General features: G+C 57.7%; 2 protein-coding genes across 4 annotated transcripts; one reads left to right on the forward strand and one right to left on the reverse strand.

The window, feature by feature from the left end:
• Positions 1-990: 990 nt before the first annotated feature.
• On the reverse strand, positions 991-10,590 carry CYGB (cytoglobin). Of its 2 annotated transcripts, none has more exons than XM_034639880.1 (4): positions 10,294-10,590; positions 5,262-5,493; positions 4,772-4,945; positions 991-2,348 (listed from the first exon to the last, which is right to left on the reverse strand). In XM_034639880.1, the coding sequence occupies exons 1-3, from the start codon at positions 10,434-10,436 to the stop codon at positions 4,778-4,780; spliced, it is 543 nt and encodes a 180-aa protein (XP_034495771.1). In that variant the 5' UTR covers positions 10,437-10,590; the 3' UTR covers positions 991-2,348; positions 4,772-4,777. The 2 variants fall into 2 exon arrangements, with proteins under 2 accessions (XP_034495771.1, XP_002919913.1); XM_002919867.4 differs by having other exon boundaries at positions 4,782-4,945; positions 10,294-10,588.
• Positions 10,591-10,610: 20 nt separating this feature from the next.
• Positions 10,611-23,334, forward strand: PRCD (photoreceptor disc component). Of its 2 annotated transcripts, XM_011225796.3 has the most exons (5): positions 10,611-12,780; positions 13,047-13,115; positions 15,084-15,164; positions 15,559-15,652; positions 20,121-23,334. In XM_011225796.3, exons 1-3 carry the CDS (start codon positions 12,707-12,709, stop codon positions 15,103-15,105), a joined length of 165 nt encoding a protein of 54 aa, XP_011224098.1. In that variant the 5' UTR covers positions 10,611-12,706; the 3' UTR covers positions 15,106-15,164; positions 15,559-15,652; positions 20,121-23,334. The 2 variants fall into 2 exon arrangements, with proteins under 2 accessions (XP_011224098.1, XP_034495773.1); XM_034639882.1 differs by lacking the exon at positions 15,559-15,652.
• The last annotated feature ends 637 nt before the right edge of the window (positions 23,335-23,971 follow it).

Genomic DNA, 23,971 nt, shown 5'->3' on the forward strand with positions numbered 1-23,971 from the left:
CCTCCGTGGAAAGGCCGTGCCATTGCTGTCCTCTCCATTCTGCGCTTATGCCTCGTTCACGCAGCTCCCTCTTGGCCCCAGGTGCTGGGCTTGCTTTCTATGAGTGGTATTCATATATTCTTTGGACTTCTCTTGAGCACCTCTGCTGTGCCAGGCCCAGGAGCTGAAGGTGTAGCCGGCATCTGAGGAGTTCACGGTCTGAGAGCCGAGACTTTGCCCGCACGTCCACTGAATCTTCCCAGGCAGCCCGGAGTCCTCCCCAGGGTGGAGGCTGCTTCCTGCTTCTCCTGCGGCCCACCCAGGGGTGGTGACCTCCTGGTCCCTCCTTGGGACGTTGATGCTCCTGCCTAGGGCCTCCACTGTGTGTGGGGGCGGGGCAGGCTGGCCTGCGGCTGGGGGGTCCGGGATCCGGGACTTGGGAAGGGGGTCTGGGAGCTGAGAGCTCAGGGAAGGTGCTAGAGGTTTCAGGTGGTACAAGAAGACTTCCTTTCTCAAACACCCTCGGCCAGGCACTTCTGGGAACTTTGCTCCCCCCACCATGTGGGATGCCCAGTGCTCATGTCTGGCAGGTGGGTGCACAATCCTGGGCGCTCTCCCTGGAGCATCAGACCAGCAGGGCCCATTTTCCTGAACATCTCTCCCTGATTCCTCCCCCACTTTCCTATCCTCCCCAGGGAGGAGATTTCCAGACCAAAAGATTAAAAGCCCCTTGACTTTTTAAAAACAAGCACGAACACCCTCCCTGCCCCCCCAGCCCCCCCAGCCCAGAGTCCAGTCTCCAGCTTCCAGTCTCTAGCCCGGTGTTTCTGCGTGAACAGGCCAGGGCGTCCACTCTGGTTGTAAGCCCCAACCCTGAGGAGCCAGCCACTGCTGAGGCACAGATGAGGGGGCCCTTGGGTGGCTCTCAAGAAAAGGCTTGAGCCCTGAGCTAAGGATGGGAGGCAGAGGAGAGCGGCAGCTGGCAGGAAAAGACAGAATGAGTGGCGCAGATGCGGGAAGAGCGAGTCTGTTTAATGACACGGCTGGGTCTGGTTACAAACATCAGAAACTACAAAAGGACAGGCAGTTACACGCATGGCTGCACGAGGAGGGGACAGGAGGGGACACAGGCACAGAAGCCACACTAGCCAGACATCCTTGAGGATGGCACACGTGACCAAGGGGCACACATGGGGGGCGGTCCCCAGCAACTCTGACCCAGATGGGTGGACAGGACCGACTGCCAACTAGCAGCCGGGCGGGGGGTGGAGGGGGCAAGGGAGGGAAGGCCATCGGCCCTCGGCCCGAAGAGCTCCAGGATGGGGTGGAGGCATCTGGCCTGTCATCACTGACAGCAGTGTGGAGCCCCACTCCCGCTGGGCTCCTAGCAGCAAAGGCAGATGGGGCTGGCATTCGAGGTTTCTGTACCAGGGCCCCTCCCCCAGTGCAGTCCTCCCATCCCACACTGCTGGCCCCTCTGTCTGCCCTTGCCCATGCTAGAGCAAGTCAGGCAGCCACATCCTTTGGGGGGGGGGATGGGGGGAGCCAAGTCCTTTTTACTTAGAAGTGGAAAGCAGGAATGTGTGGAGCTGGTCAGAGAATGGGCTGAACTCTGGCGGCAAATTGGGTCACCCCCCCCCGCCCACCCAGGCCCTTGGGTCACCCCTCACCCTGCCCACAGGCGTGGATTCTCTCTGTGCTGAGGTGGGACCCCCATCCCTGCCAGAATACTCTGTCCTCTGCCCAGAAGCATGACCAGGACCCCTCCCTGCCCCACACACAGATGGGCAAAACCAAGGCTTCATATGTGCCTCTGGGCCCCGTAGATACACAGTATAGATATGTATGTATGTATATATATATATATACTTTATATAGAGATTGTATATAGAATATATCTGTATATATGGTAGATGAGTGTGCGTGATGCTTTAGATAGGTGATGTGGGGGACCCTCATGCTGGTCGGGCAGATAGAAACGGGGCTGGCTTATGTCTGCAGAGACTCAGACCTGCCCCAGACCCCTGCCAGCTGCCCAGCTAGGTCTCTGACAGAGAGTAGAAAAGCTAAGAAGAGTGGGCCCAGCTCTTCAAGGAGGAAGCGTCCCCACCCCCACAGGCCACTGAGCTGGGGTCAGCATCCAGACAGCCAGCGTCGCCTCCTGGCGGCTCCAGTGGGGACTGTGGCCACAGCAGAGGCTGCCTCCTTCTGGGAAGACGAGTCAGGGATTCCTCCAGCTTCCTTGGCACCCAGAAATGGAGCGTCAAGGAGAGTCTTCAGAACTCGGCCTTCTGCTCAAGGTGCTGCCTGGGAGGGGGGAGGAGAGAGGGGGGTCCTATGGCCCCGAAGAGGGCAGCGTGGCCGGTGGGCTGTGGATGAGATAGGAGATGGAGATAAGAGGTTACAAGGGGCACGGAGTGGGGCCAGGGAACGTGGGGGTTAGGGGAGAGTGGTCCGGGGACGACAACAAAGCAGGACACTATCTGCCAGGAGACGCAGCCCGCTGCAGCTGGAAGCAGCCCACTAGACCCAAGTTCTAGCCCCCTTTGGCTAGGAACCTGCTGTGTGAACTCAGACAAACCAGGTGGCCCACCTGAACCCCAGATCTTTCTCTCCAACATGTGACTAAGGTCTGAGAATGGAGTACGATCAACTGTGTGAACGCATTTCACAAACTGCAAAGAACCTTTCAAACATCAGCTCTTTTTTCTATTAATTCTGAGACCTGTGTCCTCTCTGGTTGGCCTGTCTGAGTACCCTTCTTGCGATCCATAGGCATTCTCTGCACACACAGCCCCTTTGCACTCACCACCATGCCCCCTAATCTCCCGACTCCCCACCCACAAAAAAAAAAAAAAAATGCACACACACCCTTAAGCAGAGACAGTTCAATAAACAGTGGCCTCTGGCCCACCACTGCTTCCCTGATAAGAGAAGCCGGACAGAGGCCTTCTAGACCTCTGCTCTGTAATGCCCTCCCACCATCTGAACCCATTTGGACCTTGGCAGTAGTTTGGGTCTATAGGCCCTGGGCCCAGGAAGGCACGCCTTCTTGGGGTCCACACCCGTGCCCTCAGGAGACTGGGGTGGGGGCCCGAATGTGCAAAGGGACGAGGCGATAATCCCCATGACTTCATGGCCATGGGCAGGGGGGAGACCTAAATTCGAGGAGCCCAGGCCCAGATGGGTGCAGGGCTGCAGCCAGTCCCCACTGTATCCCACCCATTCACTCCACCAGGAGCACAAATGGGCAGACTGAAATTCTGGTGGCTTCTTAATGTTTGGGATTTGGTGAGATGTAAGTCCCAGGGGTCCCGCTGGGGCAAGACAGGGGAGGGGACAGAGCTTCATGTCGGGAAACGCTGTCCATGTGTTTCTGATTCACTGGGACTTGCGCTGGCCAGCTCTCTCTCCTGCTCCCTCTCCAGTCCCTCTAGGCCCCTGTAAAAAAGCCCTTTTCTCTAGAAGCAGGAAGTCTTGTCTCCTGGCTGTAAACAAACTCATCTCTGGCAGCCAGAGCTGAGCTGGCCCGGGGAGAGGTGTGGGAGGGCAAGCCCCTTCCCCCCATTGACCCTCCCTGGCCCTTCTGTCCACTTCCGGCAGCTCTCCCGGCTCTGCCAGCATCTCCTCTGGCAGGTAAAGATCTGCCTGCTTCCTGTCCCCCCGGGGATCTGGGGCAGGCAGGGGCCCAGCTGTGCACATCTGGAGTCCCTGCCTGGCTGTAACCAGAAGTTCCCGAGGTTTCTATTCTCCTGGGGTGGTGCCGATGTGGGGGAAGGGGGCCAGAGCAAGCTGGGCCGGTGTGGTCAGCAGCAGAAAGGTCAGGAGGCCCGGCCTCCCCAGGTCGCCCTCAGGGGACCTCCTCCAGAGCTGGGCCTGGAGGCCCTGCGAGGCGGAGGTCCGGCAGGCTCCATGGGCCAGCTTGGAGCCCGGGGAGGAGACGCGCCTTTTCCATGGGAAACTGCTGGGAATGTTTCTCTACAACGCGTGTCCTGAGCCGCTGGCTGACCCCTGCTTCCCATTCCCGCCTACGCTCCTCTCCCTCCTTCCTACTCCGGCTCTGCCTCCGCCCCTCCATTGAGCTCCCAGAGCTGCCTGCCCCTTGGGGGCCCAGGCAGGCCGGAGTGTTCCCAGCCACCATGTCTGGGGGCCAGCCCTCCCCTCCTGTTCCGAGTGAGCTGGAGTCACTGAGGCTGGCCACCCTCCTCGAGCCCATCTCCCCGGCCCTCACCCCAGAACTGGGAACCTGGCCTCCAGGGTGAGTCTAGAAGTAAACACCGCTGATGGCATGTGTGGTAGTGATACCCACGCAGGCCCCTCGTGGGCTTGGGCATGTGCGTCTGTGTGCACACATCCTCGTGATTCTCCTGGCTCCAGCGCTACTGAGGCAGAGGCAGGACGGAGCACTGGTCGGCATGAGACGAAAAACAGCCCCATGTGATTGGTACCCGGGGAGGAAGTGACCGGACTTAGCCTGGCCTGCCGCTGGGCCCAATGAGCTAGCCTTCCCGCCAGGAACCTTTTAGAGCCTCTCTGCCCTGGGCGGCCTTGGGCTTGGGGGGCTCTGAGTGCTCTCTTGTTCTAGAAGAATTTGTGTGGGGCTCACTGCTCTGAGCAGCCCGTAGTAGGGGCCCGGCCCTTTCCCATTGTGCCTGTTCTTCAATGTGTCAGACCCCAGACCCAGCCTCCGGAAGTGTTCCCGCCCCAGCACTCAGCTCCTGTGCCCCAGGAGAGGTGAGAGACCAGGGGGCAGGGGAGGACACGGCAGGGAGGCTGCCCGGCCCACCCTCACCCCTCCTCACGTGGTGGCGTTGGGGACCTGCTGTACCCAGCCCACTTCCTTGTAGGCAGCAGTCACGTGGCTGTAGATGAGACCACGCAGCTTGGCCCAGGCTCTCTGCGTCTCTGGTGGGAAGTCATTGGCAAATTCCTCGGCGATCACCTCCAGAATCACCCCAGAGAGGATCTGGGGGCAAAGGGAGGAAGGGAAAGTAAACTCCTGGGCCTGGGTGCCCTGCCCCACTCCCGAGACCTCCAGGACCCCCAGCACCCCTTCTATCCAGAGTTTGGCCAAGGGGATCATTCACGACATGACAGCCTGGCAGCTTGGGGGACCAGACACCTTCAAGACCCAGCCCCCACCCGATCCTGCCGCCCCTCCCTGTCACAGCCACGCTGGGGGAAGAGGCTGGGCGGTCCAGTGGTCACCGCTGTTGCCCCAGGAGTGCTCCCAGAGCACAGCAGGGCGGTGGTGGACTGGCCACGCCCACCCAGCCACGTACCTTGAAGTACACGGGCTCCACCTTATGCTTGAGGGCGTGGGCTTTGCCCACGAGGGCCAGCACAGAGGATACCTTCTCGGGGTCGTGTAGGTTTTCTACCACAGTGTTGAGGGCCCCCATGACCCGGCAGGCGTGTTTCCGCAGCTGGGGGCTCCGCTCCATCTCCAGGGGCTCGGTCATGTGCTTGAACTGGCTGAAGTACTGCTTGGCTGATGGGAAGTTCACGAAGAACCTGGCGGGAGGCGGGTGAGCGCTGCAGCAGGGGCTGCGGTGGCCCCACCGGAGGTGGCCAGGTTGATGGGGGTGCGGATTAGGAGGGGCAGGACCCAGAAGTGTTTTCACCACCTTGTGTAGCTGTCCCTCAGACACAGACCCTCCCTCTGGCCGAGCTGGCTTACATGCAGCCCCCCACCCAGGTCCTGGCCATTTCCGTCCACCACACTTGCATCGACTGTCAGCTCTGTCTCCCAGGCCTCTGTCTTTCTTGCTCTGGCTTTCTTTCCAAACCCTACATACCCTTCCAGCCCTGCTCCAGTCCCAGCAGAGAGGGTAGGAGCTCTAGTTCTAGGATCTCGGGCCAGTGTGACCTTGGGCAAGAGACTGCTTTTCTGAGGCTCAGTATCCTTATCCACGCAATAGGCGTGGTTGTTCCCAGCTTGCCGTGAGGATGAACTGAGAAACCACGGGTGGGGTCCTTAGCACAGTGTGAACACGGGGCGCTCAGTAAATGCCAGCCTTTATCGCCATCAAGTTAGCGCTCTCTTTACAAAGTAAAGCCCGAGTGACCTAGCTCAGGTCACCCAGTGCATGGAGGGAAGAAATGCGACTCAGTCCTCCTGCAGGCTCCGTCTGTTCCCTCCTCAGCCTGTAGCACGTGTTGATTGGCTGATTTAATTAGAGCTACAGACCGGTCTTACCCTCCTAGTGTGGTTCCGTCATTACGTCATATCTGCATATCTTGCTTCTCCAAGAAGCCTGTGCACATCCTGGGGCAGACCCCAGGTCTTTTTAGCTCTCTCCTCCCCTCTCCAGTTGATCTGAGATTGTCTAATCCCTCCCCCCCCAGATATCACTTTCATTAGGTCACTCTCATCCTCAAAAACATTCAGTGGCTCCCCATTGCCTACCGGATAAAGTCAAAATCCTTAAGCAGGGATTCTAGGCTTCCTACAAACTGTCCCAACTCAGCCACCTTCCTCTAGCTGGTAAAACACTCCTTGGGCTGGCCAGCCTTCCTTTCTTTCCATGCAGTGGGTGGGATGTCTTCCTCACTCTTTCTCATGTTGGACTTGCCTCCCCTGAGTGCCCAGGCCAGCCTGGGGTGACTGCTTTCCCCTTAAGGCCATTAGGGGTTCCCCCCACCACCTTTGACTGCTTCTTCCCTTTCTGCCTGTTGGACTGGGTCCCACAGCCCAAGGGCGGTGCCTGGCTCTCACACATCCTCTGACCCACCGCCTCAGCCCAGGGCCCTGTGGTCTGCAGGATGACGTTCATGACCTTTGCATTCCCTCTCCCAGTCAGAGCTAGACGTTGTGGGAGGTGCAGGCAGAGATTCGATCAGAACTTCAGAACATGTATGGAACGTCTTGGGACAACCTGTTTTATCAGGTGTCTGAAGTGTCCCCCTTTGTGATCAGAGAAAACTGATAATGGGCCAAACCAGCCCTTTGGCCAGAGAGCTGGAACAGATGCAGAGAGAGCATCTGGCCCAGGCCATCCCTTCAGGCGGCAAAGCTGCTGCTGGCCGGGGAGTGATCAGGACACGGTCCATGTGGAGACCAAGGGTGACCTTGGGCAAACCATTTCACAACCTCCTGTCTGCACAAGTGTGAGAGGGGTTCCTCCAGCTCGGTACTTCACAGATATACCAGTGAGGACAAACGAGGCAATGAGTCCAAAAATACATTGGGGTTTTCTGGAGGGGCCCTGTATGAAGGACAAATGTGACGAACCCGGTCTGGACTTAAATGAGCATCTTAAGCTTTGGGCATCTCACATTGCCGTAAATACCATGATCGCTGTTTGCCTGGTGCGTTGCCATGTGCAAAACATCTCCACTTGTTATTTCATTGAATTGTTACGACAAAGCAGGCGTTATATCCACTTTACTGATGAGGGGCTAACAGGGAAGACGTACTGAGCACTTACTAGATTGTCTCATTAATCCTGCAACAGCTTCCTGAGGTTGGTACCATTTTTATCTCCATGTTCTGTTTTAGGAATCGATGCCCAAGGCTGCCCTGCGAAGCGGGTGGCAGGGCCGGGAAGGAGGGACTCTCCCCTGCCCCCCATCCTGCCTCGGAGAGACTGCTATGCCAGGGAGACGGGGGCCTGGGACTCATTGAGTCTCCTGCCCCAACACCCAGGGCCAGGCGATGGCCCGGAGGAGTGACAGTCCCACGGAGCCCCACTGCTGCACTGGGGGAGTCTGGGGTCCACGTGCTCTGCTCCTTCATCCTGGCCTCTGTCCCCGTTCACTCCACAGGCACTCGCCACGCTCCCGGTCCGGGCCTGTGCCGCCTGCCGAGGAAAAGCCTCGGCAGCCAGCCTTGGGGAGTTTCTCAGCTCCCAGAGGCATCTGGGCTTCCAGCAGAGCCTGAAATAGGCTCCTCTGAGTGTGAGGGGGGAGGCAGAGTTACAACCGGGAGGGGAGGCTCCCCGGAGCATGGGTGTTCCCTCTCGGTTGGAGTGCAGGTGTGGGGTCTGGCTCAGACCCAAAGGAAGACGAAGACAAGACAGCTTCTCCACCACCACCACCTCTGCCAGTTGCTGCCACCACCTTCCTGGCTGCGAACTCCTGGGGGGGGGGGCGTTAGAGTGCACGGACTGGCCTTAGCCCAGTAGGGAGAGAGGACGCAGGAGCCATGGGCCAGAGGACTAGTGTCTCAGGCTCTCACTGGGGCCTGTCCTTGTGGATATGCGTGAAGTTGGGGAGGGGGGTGTGACAGAACGGAGGGGCACAGGATCTGGGGAGAGGCCTTTGGGACCCCGGAGAAGCTTGTCAATCTTGCCCTTTCCTCCCTTTAACCAAGCCTCCCCCACCCTGCAGGTCAGAGGGCAGGGAGCAGGAAGAGACCCAGGAGGGGAGGCTGGTGGGGCTTGGGTCTGGCTGGGAGGAGCTGAGCCAGCCCTAGGCTCCCGTCAACACAGAGGTCGGTCCGGTGGAGTGTGGCCTGGGCTGACCAGCAAGCCAGACCTACCTGCTCTCTCAGGCTTTCTCAGATTCATTACGGAACTCTCACTGAGCACATTGGTAAATGCCCCCCGCCCCCGCCACCCGCCCAAACCCAGCTTCCCTAAGAGTCAGGAATGGGGAACTGCAGGGGCACAGAGAGAAAGATCTTGTCAAGATGTCAGACTCTCCTGACATCCTGACAGAAACAGCCCTGGCCTTAGTGTTCAGTTCCTTCCTCTGCACCCCCCATTCCCGCGGAGGCTGGGTGGTACCCCAGGAGCTGGATCTTGGACACATCTCCTCCACGTCCTCCCTGACAAATGGCAGGGTGTCGGGACAGCAAATCTCCAAGGACTCCACCTCCCTTCCTCTCGGTGACCCATGTGCGCACCGGGGTGCATCCTGAGGCCTGGTGGGCTCGAGTGTGCCGACACACACGGCCACGAGCTGCCCTCCGGGACTGCAGTCGGGTGCATATGGGACTCCACTACCCACCTGTGTTGGTGTGGGTGCTCCCACGTGCAGGGCTGTGTCTCAGAATATCTGATGGCTTCAGGATCTGAAATCCCCTCTCAGCCTCCCCACCATCGCCCCCCCCCCCGCGATGTTTCTGCGTCTCGGAGCTGCCCAAAGAGCTGCCTTCCTCAGGAAGCCTCCTTCAACTCAAGAATGCTTCTTGCTCTTTTTCCTCCAAAATCTGTTTCCAAGTTGGCATCAGGGCATATCGATATGGAGCTGGGTAGGTCCCAGGTTCGGGGGAGGCAGAAGGGAGAGAGAGTCAGGGAGACAGAGGAGCCAGAGCTGGGGGCCAGGACTGGGAGACAGGCGTGCAACTCAACTCTCCCTTCCACAAGCAAGGGCTTACCCCATCTCCAAAGAATAAGGCTGCCCTGCTCTGTCCGGAGATGTGGCCGCCTTCCTCTGCCGCTGACAGAGGGTGGAGGGTGAGTGTGGGTCTGGGGCCCCAGGGACCAGCGTGTGTGGGAAGAGAGCATCATTCTGTGGCTGTAGGCAGTTACTAGCTTGTGGGAGTTGGGGACATTAACTATAGAGCAACGGAATGTGTCCACCAGTATGTAGATGTGTAAAAGAGTGTCACTTTGGGGGCTCGTGGGACCCGAGTAACCCCTGAGCGCAAGACACACGGCCTTTCCTCCTCAAGTGTTGGTTCCAGGGTGGAGCCCTGACTCCTGACACTTATTCCTTTCCCTCCTCAGCTCAGCAGGCATTGAACCCCAGGGACCATTTGCTTCTCTACTCACCTGTGCCTCACCTGGGAGCTCCCTGCCCACCCACACCCTAGGGGCAGGAAGGGACCAGCTGGGAAAGCGGACCCCAGTGGCCTCCTCCTTCTGACCTCTATTCTCTGGCCCCTGGCTCTAGCCTTCCAAGAGGCTTTGAACACAGAAAGGGGCTGAGCTGGAGAGGGGTCTGCTCCTCTTTGTCATCCTTCTTGGCTGAGCCTCAGTTTTCCTGCCTTTAAAATGGAGAGTCCCCAGTTGAAGCACACACATTGAAATGTGACTGTGACAGTTGGGTTGGGTGGTTGGGGTCGCTGGTGAGGAAGGCATGCCTGGCCGAGCCAGGAGTTCTGAAGCCCGGGAGAGGAGGGGGACCGAGGTGCCCTCCTTCTGCATCTGGCTCTTAGTTCCTAGCCCCACGCCCAGAGCCAGGACGGGCTCAGCCAGGGCTTCGCGCGCCCCAAGGCGCCCCACACTGCCTGCACCCGGGCAGGCCCGGCCCCAATTTCAGCTGGAGAGGTGGCGCCGGAGCTCGGACCCGGGCCGAACCCGCCCCTGCCCGGAGCCGCTGCCGCCCTCCCTCCCCCGGGCTCGGCCGGGCCGGAGTGACACCTACCTCACCAGGATGGCCACCCCCACGTCCTCGCAGTTGGCATAGAGCCGGGCCCACGTAGCCTGCACCGCCTTCCTCTCCGCCTCGGACAGCTCCTCGCTCCGTTCCCTGCGCTCAATCTCCATCTCGCCCGGCACTTTCTCCATGAGCAGCTGCAAGCCCAGCCCGGCTTCGCTCGGCGGCGGCGGGGCGCGGGGCGCCGGGCGCGGGGAGCCGGGGCCGGCTGCGTGCGCGGCGGGCGGGCGGGCTGGCGAGCGAGGGGTAGAGCGCGCCGGAGGGAGGGAGCGTGTCTGTCTATGCGCGCCGGGTGTGTNCCTCGGGGGGAGGGGGCGGTCACGCGGCGCCCGGTTGTGCGGGCCGCACAGGAGTGCTCCCGGGCGAGCGCGGGTCGGGGGGCACCGTGTCCCGGCTCTCGCTGCGGGCGGTGTCGGGCCGTGTGCGTGTGTGCACCCTTCACGCGGCGGGGAACTGACTCAAAGTCAAACACTCCCAGGCGTTTGCGGCGTGGCCGCCCGCCCGAGGGGGCGGACGCAGCCCCTCCGGCGGCGCGGGGGTCCCGGCTGAGCTCACGCTCACTCCCGGCTTCTCCCAAGAGCTCCCAGAGCCCCGGACCCCAGGCTCCGGGGGGTTTAGGGCTGGGGTCGCCTCCCTGCTCCAATTCCCTATTGGAATCCCCGGCTGCGGGGATGGAGGCCGGCTGTCGAACTTCAGCGCCGGAGGCCTCCGGCCCCCTTTCCTTCCGGCCAGCACCCCCCCCCCCACTCGGTACGTGCACATGGCGTCGGAAAAAAGTCCCTGGGTGGCTTACTAATGACACAGGCAGGCAAAAAACAGGCGCTGCCGCGAATTCCGGCCCTGGTGGAGGAAAGTCCATAGGCGAGGTAACCGGCCTTGCAAAGAGGTCCTGGGGGGAAGGTGTCAAGAAATCTTGGGGAGGCCCAGGCCCTGGAGACATCTCAGCTGCCAAGGCTGCGATTAGGCAGCTGTTCCGCGAACGGAGGAGACAAATTCTTGTCCCGCTGGCCCTGGTTCTCCAGGTGTAAGCGCCGCAGGACCGGAGGTGGGGGCTGGACCTCAGAGCCAGAGGGTCCCCACCCTGCTTAGCAGCTGTTCAGACCTGGGACAGCCGGGTCCCACCTCTGACTCCCAGCCTCAGCCCGAGGCCAGTGTCCAGTTCTCCCTGGTGATCTCGCCCTTCTCAAGACTTTGTGTCCCACTGCAAGTATTAGGAGAGGTGGGCTCTCCTCTTCAGCCTTGGTGTAGGTATGTTGAAAATCATATTTCACAGTAGAGAGCCCAGGTGGTGCCCCAGCTCTGGTCCTCCCTGGAGCTCAGGATTCCGGTACCTCCCTGAAATCCTGGGCGGGAGCCCCCTTGACGCTGCCTCCATCTCCTTCGAGGGAAGGAAAATCTAGTGCCTTCTTCTGGGGAATAGAAGAGGGTGGATGCTCAGACCCATGCCTGCACCACAGGTTGCCTGGGCCAGGACAGGGCACTCTGCCCCCGCCTACCTCCCTGAAGCCCTCTGATCGGACACCCAACCCCAGAGCGGTGCCCTTCCAAGTGGCTGCCCGGGAGGTTTCCACTGGGCAAGCAAGCAGGAGAAATCTTCTTTCTGTTTAGTCTTACCTCATCCTTTACAAGTCTTATGTGTGTTCATGGTGCAGGACTGCATTTGCCCGGGAGTATAGCAGATACCATAGAAGCGGACGCGTGTCCCTATTTCACGAGGCACACTTCAATTCAGTCTTTTAAGGAAGGCGGTATGTCATCAGTAACATTTGGAGAGGATTGTCCAGAAGGGGGAACTGAATGGCTTAGCCAACCCTTCACTCCCTGGCCTCCCTTGTCTTTATGGCTTCATCGTCTAATATTCTTCCCCCTTCCTCCCCTCCGCTCCCAATGCCTCTCCATGACATCATTGTGACATGCCCTGTGCTTTCACGTCTGCAGCCCCCAGCAGAATCTTCTGCCCGGGGACCCAACCCTCCTTGAGCACCTGCAAATCCCGATATCCCCAGCTCTTCTTCCAAGTGTTCCCTGAGGCTTGTGGCTTCCAAAGTGCCCCGCAGGTGACTTCCGTCACCTACGTCTCTCTATTGTGGTCTTTTATGTAACTGGCCAGGGCATGTGTCTAGATTAGAAGCCCCTTGAGGGTCAGGCCCAGGTCTCAGTCACATCGACATCCAGAACAGACAGCTTGATTTACCCTGCCACTGCGGGGGACAACCTGGGCCCAGCGAGGTTAATCAGTCTGCACAAGGTCAGGTCTGCTGACCCCACTAATCAGCTTGAGCCTCCTAATCCCGTGCCAGCAGGGTCCTCAGGACAGACCGCAGTGGCTTGTGAGAGCTGGCAGGGCCACTTTGGCCTTCTTCTGCAGACCTGGTCCGGGAGGGGATGGGGGCGCTGAGCCATGTGCACCACCCTCTTCCTGCTCAGCACCTTGGCCATGCTCTGGCGCCGCCGGTTCACCAACCGGGTCCAACCGTGAGAAACTGACTGGGCCGTGGGCTTGGGTGGGGAGGGGGGAGAATTACTGTGCGAGCTGAGCTGAAGGTGGGCTGGGGATGCCTGGGCCTCCTGGGAGGCTGTGGGGGGCGGATTTGCAGGGAGTCCCTGAGAACAGGGGGAGCTTACAGCTCTTCACTGAAGCCCCCAGGACCCCAGCCCAACGTGGCTAGGTCCCGCAGGACAGGGGGGTCTGGGCCTGGGCACTGCCCACAGCTCTTCCTGCCTGTTCCTCCCGCCCGCAGAGAGCCCAGCGGAGCAGATGGGGCCCGTATGGGCAGCGGACTGGAAACAGACCTCCAGTCCTCAGGCAGGTAAGGCAGAAGAGAGTCAGGGGTGGAGGAGGGAGTGTGCGTCCGAGGAAGCTGCCGCTCTCCCTGTCCCTGTCCATGCCTGGGGATGTGCATGAGGTGTGTGGGTGCCCGCTGGAGGCTGGCCCCTCGCCCCAGCCACCCTGTCCCCTGTGTGCCTGGTGAACAGGCTGAATGTTTTCTCCGGGTGGCAGTGGGAGCCCCCAGCCTCTCCCCTGGACCACAGCTGCTCTGCCTTGTGGGGTGGTCCCCAGGGTCCTATTGGAAGGCGCAGGGGCACTGGAGAGAGGGATGGGGCAGAAGCAGCTCTGGTTGCTTGGCTCGCCTTCCCTTCCCCCGCTCCCGCTGCCCCCGCTCAGCCTCAGCGGCTCCTCTGCCGGAGCCCCTAGCAGGATTCGCCATCCAGTCCCCAATAGGAGGCTCAGGACGAGCATGACATCATCAGCACCGAGTGCCATTGGCTGGGCAGCTCCTGCGGGCAGGACGCTGTCTCCAGTGGCCAGAAAGTTAACTCTTCCCTAGGCTGAGACCATGTGGCCTTTACAAGGGTGAAGTTTGGGGAACTTCTGGATTTTTCCTTCCATGGGTGACCAGTGTTCTTTGATGATAGGGGCTCCTGCGCCCAACAAAACATGGAAAAATCGACGAATATTTATTAAGAACATACTGTTTTGAATGTTCTTTTGCGCCTCTGGGCCCACCTAGTGTGGGAGTCCTGTGAGAAGTGACATCCTCTCCTGCAAAAGATCTGCTAGCCTTCTCTCACTCCTAGTGAAACAAAGAATGTGATGCCCTTGGGCTCGGGGGCCCCAGCCGGAAGGAGTCTCCCCACAGGGCTCAGATGGCTAAGCAGTCAGCACGCTTGCCTGCTGGGGCACCCCACTGTCTCTTTTGGGGTGTGAGACCCTCCCTGCAGTGCCCCTCAGCCACACGGAGACTAGCAAGCCACGAGAACAGGAGTCTCTGTCCGTGCGCGGCCCCTAATTCCTCCTTGGTGCTGGGATTCCTCAGGCTTTGAATGTCAGCCCTGGGCACGTGTTGGCAACAGGCATTCCTGCCATGGCCTTCTTTGGCGTCTAGGCTAGGTGAGATGGTCACACTAGTGCCCAAGGAGTCCTGCTGGTGAACTGGGCTGACAGGGGAAATGGTGAGACCCAGGCCGCACACAGAGCAGGCCTTCCAATGTCTGGTCCTCCAGGTTGAGTTTGGGTCCCCGTCTGGGTCTGGACTCCCCACTTACTGACTGAGAGACTTGGGGAAGGTTACCTGATCTTTTTATTTATATGTAAACTAGGATTAACAACAGACCGGTGTGGGGTGTTTGTAAGGTTCAAGTTGAGATCGGCATAAAGCACTTGGCAAGAAGTAGCCGTTCAGTAAACGCTGGCTATTCTCCTGCTGTCACCTGGCTCTTGACCAGTGTTCTAGTCTTCCCCTGGCATCGCTCCTGTATTAACTCGCTTGGAGGTTGTAACAGTCCCAGAGGGTTGGCAAGACAAATGTTTCTATCTCCCGTTAATTGTGGAGGAAACTGAGGGATGGGAAGGCCTAAGTGACTTGCTCAAGGTCATCCATCCGATTTGTGGCTGATGGGGACAGACAGGTCCCTGCAGTCTGTCTCTTCCACATGAAATGGGCCCACACCCCCATCAGGAGGAGAGAGCTGCATCTGGACTATCTGGCCTGGCCTCGTGTGGTCTAGCCAGAAGGAAGCAGTTTCCTGTTAACTCCTCGGGACCCAGTTAACTGGAAAAATCGGCCTGCAGCTAACACCTCCCGCCTTGACAGGCTGGCCTGGGTGAAATTTCTGCTCTCTGATTCCACAGTCACAAATTCCAGCTGATTTCCCGGCTGCCCCTACCCCTCATTAGTGGGGTGACTCGCTAGGCCTGGGGCTGAAGGAAGAGGAAGTCTGGAAGCTCGGGAAGGACATCTCCTTCCATCCTCTGACTCTCATGCTTTTCTGTTTAGGGAGAAAGAGCCTCTGAAGTAAGTCCTCCCCTCTTCAGGCGGAGCTCAGCCCCAGGAACTGAGATCAGCTGGCCGAGGCAGGTAGGGCAGGGCTGTGAGCCTTGGAGGGTAGAGGGCTGGGCAGGGGACCAGGAAGGAAGACTCTGCAAGGCCTGGCCGTGTGGGAGCAGAGCAGGCCGGCTTCAGCTCTGTGATCATCGATGGAGGGTGAGCATGGGAGGGGGGGCTTCATCAGCTCCTACCTTGAACCTTTATGGTCCCAGCCACGGGGCAAGGGCTAGTTTTAAGGGAATGACGTGTGATCTCGACAGCATTTTCTGGGCCTGGGGATGAAGTGGTGGTCATGCTGGGGGCCCGAGGGTAGTTCCCACGGACTCCTAAGGGAGAGGTGGTATTCTGGAACATCCATTCTGCAATGCAAGCCCCTACCTTGGCACGGGAGGAAGTGCCAATCTGGTTTGGTTTTCCGTTTTAGTTTGCATCCTGGCTTAGCCCCCCACCCACAAAGGATGCTGTGGTGGAAGCAGCAGCAGCAAGCAGGAGAATGGGGAAAAGCAGCCATCGAGAAGGTAGACCCCTCCCTTTGAGCACCTGGACCCACCTGTCCTCACTTTGCCCCCGGCGCTGGTGGTGCGGCCTCCTGATGCTCATTGCTCTGGGCTGGGCTCCCTTCCTCTGAGGTCCTGATGATGACCCGAGGCGGGCCCAGAGAGGGACGCGGTGGGGTCTGCTCTGGGGCAGCCCCAGCAGCCCAGGCTAGAGGAGGAGCAGGCAGGGAGCGGGGAGCCCAGGGCCGAGCCCAGGAATTGCTGAGAGGGCTTCTCATTCATTCCCTAACTTAATCCTAGCAATAACCCAAGGAGCCTGGGTATGTTATTATCCACAGTTTGGAAATGAGGAAACACAGAGAGGCTAACGAATTTGTCCAGTGTCATCTAGCTACTTAACGGGGACTCCCCACTAGCCTCACACGGAGGCCACAGAGCCGCCCACACTCTTAACCACCAGGGCCCAGTCGTCTCTCCTGGAAGTTTGCAGCTGCTCTGTGAGAAAAGGGGTTCCCCTGGCCTGGCAGCCCCAAAGCTCGTGGTCCTAGGCTGTGTGGCATCGGGGTGCCAGGGTGGCACTCACTTCCTGTGGCACATGCCTCTCCCCAGTCCCCAGAACTCCCCCTGTCACTGGCCACTCTGCTGAAATTATCAGCAAGAAATGCCAGTTGGATCTGTGACATGTCTGCCTGCAGCTGGAGCGAAGCATCTCCCAGCCTGTCTCCCGAATGTGTCTTCTGGGCGCGCGTGTGTGCATGCGTGCGTGTGTTCCAAAGGGGCAGTAGCATGTGGGAAGGGAAGAAGCATGACACTTGTTTTTGTCAATGCGCTGACTGCTCAGCACCCCGGCGGCCTCCTCTGCCCCCAGCTGCTCTGCCATTTCTCTCTTCACAATCCTGCCCGATCCAGAGCAGAGATCAAAGCAGATTTCCGCTTCTGCTCCCTGGGATCCAGGCAGACTGGCAGGCAGCTGCTCCCGACTGTCTGGAAGCCATTCATCTTGCAAAGCCCCCCCACCCCCTCCCGCACGTGCAGCCCCCCTTCCTCGCCATCCAGCCCCCACGGCGGGGCGGGCAGTGGGGGGAGGTCTCCGTCTGGCTGGCCCCTGCCATCAGGAGGCAGGAGATGGGGAATTCTTTAGACAGTAGTCCTTCTGTCGCCTTGACTTCACATCTGAAGGAGGGAAGGAAAGGGTGAGATGCTGCAGACAGAGGGGACCCACACTGAAGCCATGGGGGAGGGGCTGCTATCGTGCAGGGAGCCTGATGGCGCTGTGGAAGCTTCTCAAAGTAGGGTGGGGTGGAGGCAGAGGAAGGGTCCCACCAGGGGAAGGAGCTCTGGGCTGGAACCACGGCAGAGCCCCACTGCCCACTTGACACGGGCCAGGAGTTTGTGACCACCTGTCTCAGCTCCTGTCAGCCTCTCTTCCTCCTGTGTGGCAACGGCCTTCCTGGTGACAGGGCTGTCAGACTGAGGGCCAGAGGGCACCGCTCCTGGGGCTCCAGTCTGCGTCCCCGAGCCTACCTGTGTGTTCATCCTCTAATGTATTTGCCATGTTCCTGTCACTTCGGCCTCAGCTCTGCTCTCTGCCATCTCCAGGTGGCCTGTCTCCTTGCGCTAGTCTGAGGAATTGTCAGGCCAAGGTCACCTGGCTGGACAGGAGCTGGCTGGCAGCCCAGACACACCTCCACAAAGTGACACCCCTTCGAGGCGCTGTTCTCAGGGGATGGTGGCTCCTCCAGGCATCGGTCCCCGATGAAGGGGGGGAAGGCGAGGGGATGGGGGGAGTGTGTTGGCTGGCCTTGGCAGCTGCCCGGGCCCTGGCAGCTGGGGTGCCATGTGGGCTGGGAGGGAGGGGCCCTCTCCCCCAGGGAGCAGGCTGGCTTCGGTGGGAGCAGATTGTGTTTACACCTTCCCCACACACCCAGCCCACGCTCCCTCTTACTCCCCGGGGCTCTCCCACCCCTGGGCTCTCTGCACACCCGGCACATTTGCAGCTCCTCTCCTGCTGCGGGGAGTGCCCACCCTCAGCCGAGCGCTCCTCTAGAGAAGGACGCCGGGGCCTGGGCGCTCCTTCCTCAGCCACTGGCTCCCTTCGCAGGGGGTGCACCCAATGTCTCCAAGAGGCTGCATCCTTCCCCCACCCCACTTCCTCGGAAAGAGCTGCTGCTTGCGAATGGGAGCAGGAAGCCCAGGGGCTTGGCAGACTGACCATAATAGGAGGAAAGGGATTAAGGGCAACCAGAGAGACAGCAGAGAGACCCAGAGCTGGCGCACCCCTAGCCTAGGGGGTGCTGGCTCTCAGGAAGTATGAACGCAGAATCTAAGAGCGAGGAGCCCGGGCTCAGAGCACCGGATCTGAATCCCGACTCCACCATCACCTCCCAGTTCTGTGGCCTTGGGCTGTTACTGAACGTCCCTCCCTGGGGTTTCTCCTAAGAGGGGAATAACAGCAAACCTGTCCGAGTTGTTGTAAGGGTTAAATTAGATAACGTGTCTAAAGTGCTTAGCGCCCCTAGTAAGCGTTCAGTATATCTGAGCCTGGGGGACGGTGTTAACTACTGAACAACATGTCACTTTGCAACAAGAGTATGTTCAGAACAGCTAGCCCTTCTCCCCCTCACCCTGTGGCCCTTCCTGCCCTGTCTCTCCACATGCACAATAGCGGGGCGATGGGCAGTTCTGAAACAAGCCAGAGCCCAGCCCAGCACTGGGCACCCAGTAGGACCCAGCAGCCCCGCAGACTGGACCAGGCACACCACTGTTGCCTCTGGGTGCCTGCAACCCTGTCCCAACCTCCAGTGGGAGGCCTGACCCGGACACCTTCCCTCCACCTGGCTCTGCTTCCCCGCACGGATCTCAGCTCCTAGAGAAGACAGGAGGTGATGGCCCTGATGTTTTTCCCTCCTCTGTCTGAATGCTAATCTCTCTGCTGCTTGGAGCCTGAGTGACAGGGAAAAGGCTGCTCTGAGCGGCAGGGTAGCCAAGGGCAGCAGCCAGGAGCAGGGAGGCGCTGTTGTCTGTTACTTTTGTGGCTGAGACTCGGGGCAGCTGCCAGTCTCTCCTGGAGATTGGAACATGGCCAGAGAGCAAATGAGATGGTGGAGGTGGGCGTGGAGGTGGGGGGGGAGCAGAGAAAGCAGACAGAGCAGCTGCATCAGCCACCGCTGTCCTATGTCATCCTAGGGGGCAGATGCCACCACGGGAAGTACCCCCCCCAGCCCAAACGTGTGGTTGTGTGGATGCGGGCAGGATGGTCCTGGGCACGGGCATCTAGCAGAGGCCCTGGTCCAAGATGAGACGGGCGTGGCACTTGATCTGAGGCGGGCATCGTGGCACAAGGACTGGTCCCACGGGTTCCCAAGGGACCCTTTACGGGACCTCAGTTAGGAAGAAGCCTGAGACCTTGAGCTAGAGGGAAGGAATGCTTCTTCGCGAGCCTCGAAAGAAGGGAAATGGCCAAGGTTTACAGTCATATAATGATACTACTAATATTATTAATAATGGCTTATGTGTCTCAAACACTTCTGTGCTAGGGCTGTGCCAAGTGCTTTATTTATATGCATTGTCTCATTGATGGGGCAGGAACTGTTGTCATCCTCATTTACCCAATAAGGAATGTCAAGTTCGCAGAGCTTGCTCAAGGTCACCCACAGTGAGTAGTGAAGCCAGGATGTGTGCCCGGGCAATGCGGTGCCAAAGCCTGGGAGGGTGTCGGGGCACAGAGGACTTGAGTCTAGAGCTGGGGCTCGAGGACGTCCTGGGTGTGACCGGTCCGCCAGGGCTCAGGTAATGAGAGCTGTGGACCCCGCCCGCTGATATTCCAGCTGCTTGCGCTGCAGGAACTGACATTCGAGGACAGACCAGACTCTGGGACCCAAAAGGCCAGTCCTGGCCTGCCGACTGAGGGGAGTGAGGAGAGCTGCCTTTCCAGGATCTGTCCCGCCCCTCAGGGAGGAAGCAGTGGCCCCTAGCCGGGGTGACAGTCATCATCCAGCTTGGCACTCATGGTCACTCGGCTCTCAGGGGCAGAGCCCTGGGGGTAGGAGAGGGTGGTAGCCAGCAGCCCAGCCGGAGGGGGGCAGCTTGAGGAGGAAGGCTTTGTTGTTTGTTTTTACAGGGGAGGGTGCAGGGTTTCAAGGAGGTGGCTTCAAGAGGGACCCGCTGACTTCAGCTGGAAACCAGTCCTTGTACCTAAGGACGTCAAGGGACCCTCTCTGTGGGATACACGTGCCCCCTAGTGGGGATTAAGACGAGAGGGTGGCTGAGAAAATTAAAACCAAAAAATAAAGATTTTCTGATAGATTATGGCCTCTGGGCCTGGGTAGGAATGGCCAGGTCCTGCATCCGTGCAAATGCCACACACACACACACACACACACACACACACACACACGGGCACACACAGGTTTAATAACGTTTGCAGAAGCCAGGAGAACGGAGCATTTCAAAGAAATGATTTCATTTCTTCCTTGGTCATTTATTTAAGGTGCGTGTATCGGGAGCCTGCGACGACAGACACACTCTGTGGTAGGTGCTGGAGTCAGACCGCAATGGAAGGGATGGTGCCTGACCTGCCACCGAGAACAACGGAAAGATCCTAGCCAAGGAAGCCCAGGTGTGCCCGCTCGGCTGCTGCCTGGTCACATGACCTCTCCTTCTCTGGACCTCAGTCTCCCATTTAACAGGCAGTGTGGAACCCAAGTGGGCTGGTGCTGAGGATGGGTGGGACCCATTGACTACCCTCAGAAGAAGAATGGTCCTGTAAAATGAAGGGGATGGACCACTTGACCTCTGGGGGCCCTTCCAGATTCTCCCAGGTGAAACAGGCTACAATGGACTGTGTTTGGAGGTGCTGACAGTGACTCGCCCCCTCGGCAAGCATGGGTGGAGCCCCTGTGGGTGCAGAAATGAAGTAAGGCTTCCTGCCACAAAGAATGAGAAAACTGGGCAAGATAGAAGAACAGACGTTTGACAACAGGCACCACACAGGATGGTGACCCCTGGCCCCCTCAGCGTCTGCCTCACACAGGTCCCTGCCTGTGGCGTGGGGCGGGGAACCCCAGCAGACTACAGTGGTTTCGTTCAGGTGAGGAGACAAGATCAGAGCTCAGGACAGCGTGCCGTTCCCAAGGACAGACACACAGATCAATGGGATCCCCAAAACAGACGCCACGAAGGTGATCGGTGGAGAAAGAAGAGTCCTTTTGAGAGAATACAAAAAGCACTGACCATAAAAGAAAAAGATAAATTGGACTTTATCGAAATTCTTGGAAAGCCTGGAAGAAAATATTTGCCAAGCAAAAGTCTGAGAAAGGACCAGTATCCAGAATATATGAAGAATTTTTACAACTCAGTAATAGGAAGACAGCTCAACAAAAAGGGGGGAGGATTTTAATAGACACTTCGGGATAAAGTATACATATGGCCAATAAACCCATAAAAAGATACACGACATCCTAAGTCATCAAGGAAATGTGAACGAAAACCACAATGAGACATACTGCACACTCCCCAGAAAGGCTGAAAGACAGACCATAAGAGGCGTTGGTGAACAACCGTTACCCTGTACTGATACATTGCTGGGAAACTAGTCTGGCAGTTTCTTAGGCAGTTATCCAAGAGGAACGAACCCATAGGTCCATGCAAAGATTTGTACAGAGAAGCTCGCAGCAGTGTTATTAATAATAGCTCCAAACTGGAAACAACCCAAATACCATCCACGGGTGAAGGGGTAGGAAAGGGGGCAGTGTATTCACACTGCGGAGTACTATTCAGCAATTAAAAGGAAATGAGCCACTATGTGAGCCACAACATGGGGCACTGAGAGAAGCCAGACCCCAAAGGGCACCTACTGTACGAATCCAATTACAGGAGATTCTAGAACAGGCAGAACTAATCTGTACGGGCAGAAAGCAGATCAGTGGTTGCCTGGGGCCAGGGCTGGATATGGACACTGTGAAATAGCAGGAAGGTGCCCCTCAGGGTGACAGAGATGTTCTAAACCCTGACTGGGGTTGTGGTTATGGGCCTATCACTGATTGGACTATTGAGTCGTATATGTTAAATGCATGCATTTCATTGTATGTAAATTATACCTCAATACAGATGACGGGAAGAGTTTAAAAAAAAACAAAACCAAGAATGAAGACCTGATTCTTGTCTTGCTCACAGTCTAGTGGAAAAGCCAGATGTGAAAACAAATAATCAGAAGACAGTGAGTACCCTAAGAAGTGTGCTCAAATAACAAGGGTTCTGTATATGAAGTGCTCCCTCGTGCCAGGCCCGTGGAGGTGCTGTGCGTGCACGGTTCTAAACGTCCAGATAAGAGAGGCTGGGACGGAGGGGTGGTGGTCGTGCAGCGTTACTCGGCTAGAATCAGCCGGGCTGGGACCCGCTCCGAGCCTGCCTGGGCGCGGAGCGTGGGCTCCACCAGCCTGCGGCAGAACACCCAGCCGAGAGCTCGGGACCCTGGCGCCTTCACAGGTCAGACTTTGCGGAGGAAGTATTGACATAGGATTTGGAATTTGCTCAGCAGAGGAGGGGATGAGGCGAAGGAAATTTCAAGGCAGAGGGAGCAAACAATATGAGCAAAGGCTGGGCAACACTCGTGGGAAGGCAGGGTTCCTGGGAATGGAGAGACGTGTCCCGAAACGAGCAGAAGAGGTCAACAGGATATTACATGTTCTTCACATTCACTTATTTTTGAAGAACCCATTAAGCAATAATTTTACGAGAGGCAACAGCTCTGCAGAGCGGGCCGAACACTGGGAACCACCCCGTGCAATGCCAAGGTTGCCGCTTCTCAGTGAATGGGGTATGCCTTGGGACATTTCTCTTACTCCAGGAGGTTAAAGCCGTGTTCCACGATTCCAGGTTTCTGCTGAACACCATTTGTAGCAAGCTTTTGTGGTCCTGAAAAATCCCGGGGGGGGTGCGGGGAAGAAAACAAAACCCTCTGTGCTTTTATGCTGGGCTTTCTGGCTGGCTGAAGTCAGGTGCTGGAGTGAAGCAAAATGTGTCCCACTGTCATCGTGTGTTCTTCCGGGAAACTCCGCACAGCGGTGAGCATCACAGGCTTTGAGGCTGGACTGTCTGAGGTCAGATCTCAATGCTCCCACTTACTGATCACTTTCACCTTGCTGCCCTTTGGTTTCTTTCGTTGCAAAAGGGCGGTGATCATAAGTGGGCAGATGGGAGAACGAAGGGACAGTACGTGCGATGTGCTGAGACCCATCTAGTCTGAGCCATTACAGCTTTTTGTATACCAGTCTGGCCTCAGTACATTGGTTTTTAAAAGGAAGGTGCTTCGAGCAGGGCCTGGCCCGGAGCAAATACTTAATTGACAGTAGCTTTTGTGTTTTCAGAAAGGTGACGTGCCCATGTCAGCTCATTCCTTTAATTTTACCATGACCTGTTCTTTCAGAATTGTAATGAAACGAAAAGGATTTGGGACATGTGGATCGTATCGTTTCGGATGATTGTGACTCTAACAGAACACCCAACTTAGGGTGGTTCAAACAGTAAGGAGATTTTTTTTTTAAATCTCACATTCTGGGGCACCTGATGGTGCAGTCGGTTAAGCGCCCGACTCTTGGTTTCGGCTGGGATCATGATCTCAGGGTCGTCTGACTGAGCCCAGAGTTGTGTGGGGGGGGTCTGCACTCAGCGGGGAGTCTGCTTGGGATTCTCTCTCCCTCTCCTTCCACCCCTTCTCCTGTCTCTAAAATAAATAAATGTTAAAAAAAAAAACCCTCTCATTCTGTGTTTCACTGAAACTAACATGCCTTTGCTTGTAAGATGTTCCTCGCATTCAGAAATATTAAAATATTAAAAATATGTGTCTCTGAGTCAAAACAAAAGGTCTGAAGGTACGGGGCTCCAGGACTGGTATTTCGGCAGTTCATCATGAAGGCTATTTTTCCTTTGTTTCCGCTCTGCCACGTCAGACCTTAGGCTCTGGCTTTGGAACAAGCCTCACGGATGCAAGAAGGCTGCCACAGCCTCAAGCATACTGTCTTCACAGCATGCCAAAGCCAGAAGAGAAGCTGTTGTTTTTAAAAACAAGAAAAGTTTTCCCAAACTTGGCATGATTGCATCACAAACCCTTTTCTGAATTCCTGGCAGAAGGAACAGATTGATCCTAAGGGTCTGGTGCCGACTCATCAGGATTCGCCCTTAGGGCTGGGGAGGAGCCTGCCTCCAGTGAGGACAAAGTAAGCCGGTAGCTTTGTTCGATTTGTGAGACAGAGGAAAAGCAGCGGCTGTGGGCTGCCAGGAGATGAAACCCCTGTGAATCACCGGTCAACTGTTCCGATACAAGCAGCCAACTGCTTGGGA

The sequence above is a fragment of the Ailuropoda melanoleuca genome, chromosome 13, assembly GCF_002007445.2.
Source record: "Ailuropoda melanoleuca isolate Jingjing chromosome 13, ASM200744v2, whole genome shotgun sequence".
NCBI lineage: Eukaryota > Metazoa > Chordata > Mammalia > Carnivora > Ursidae > Ailuropoda > Ailuropoda melanoleuca.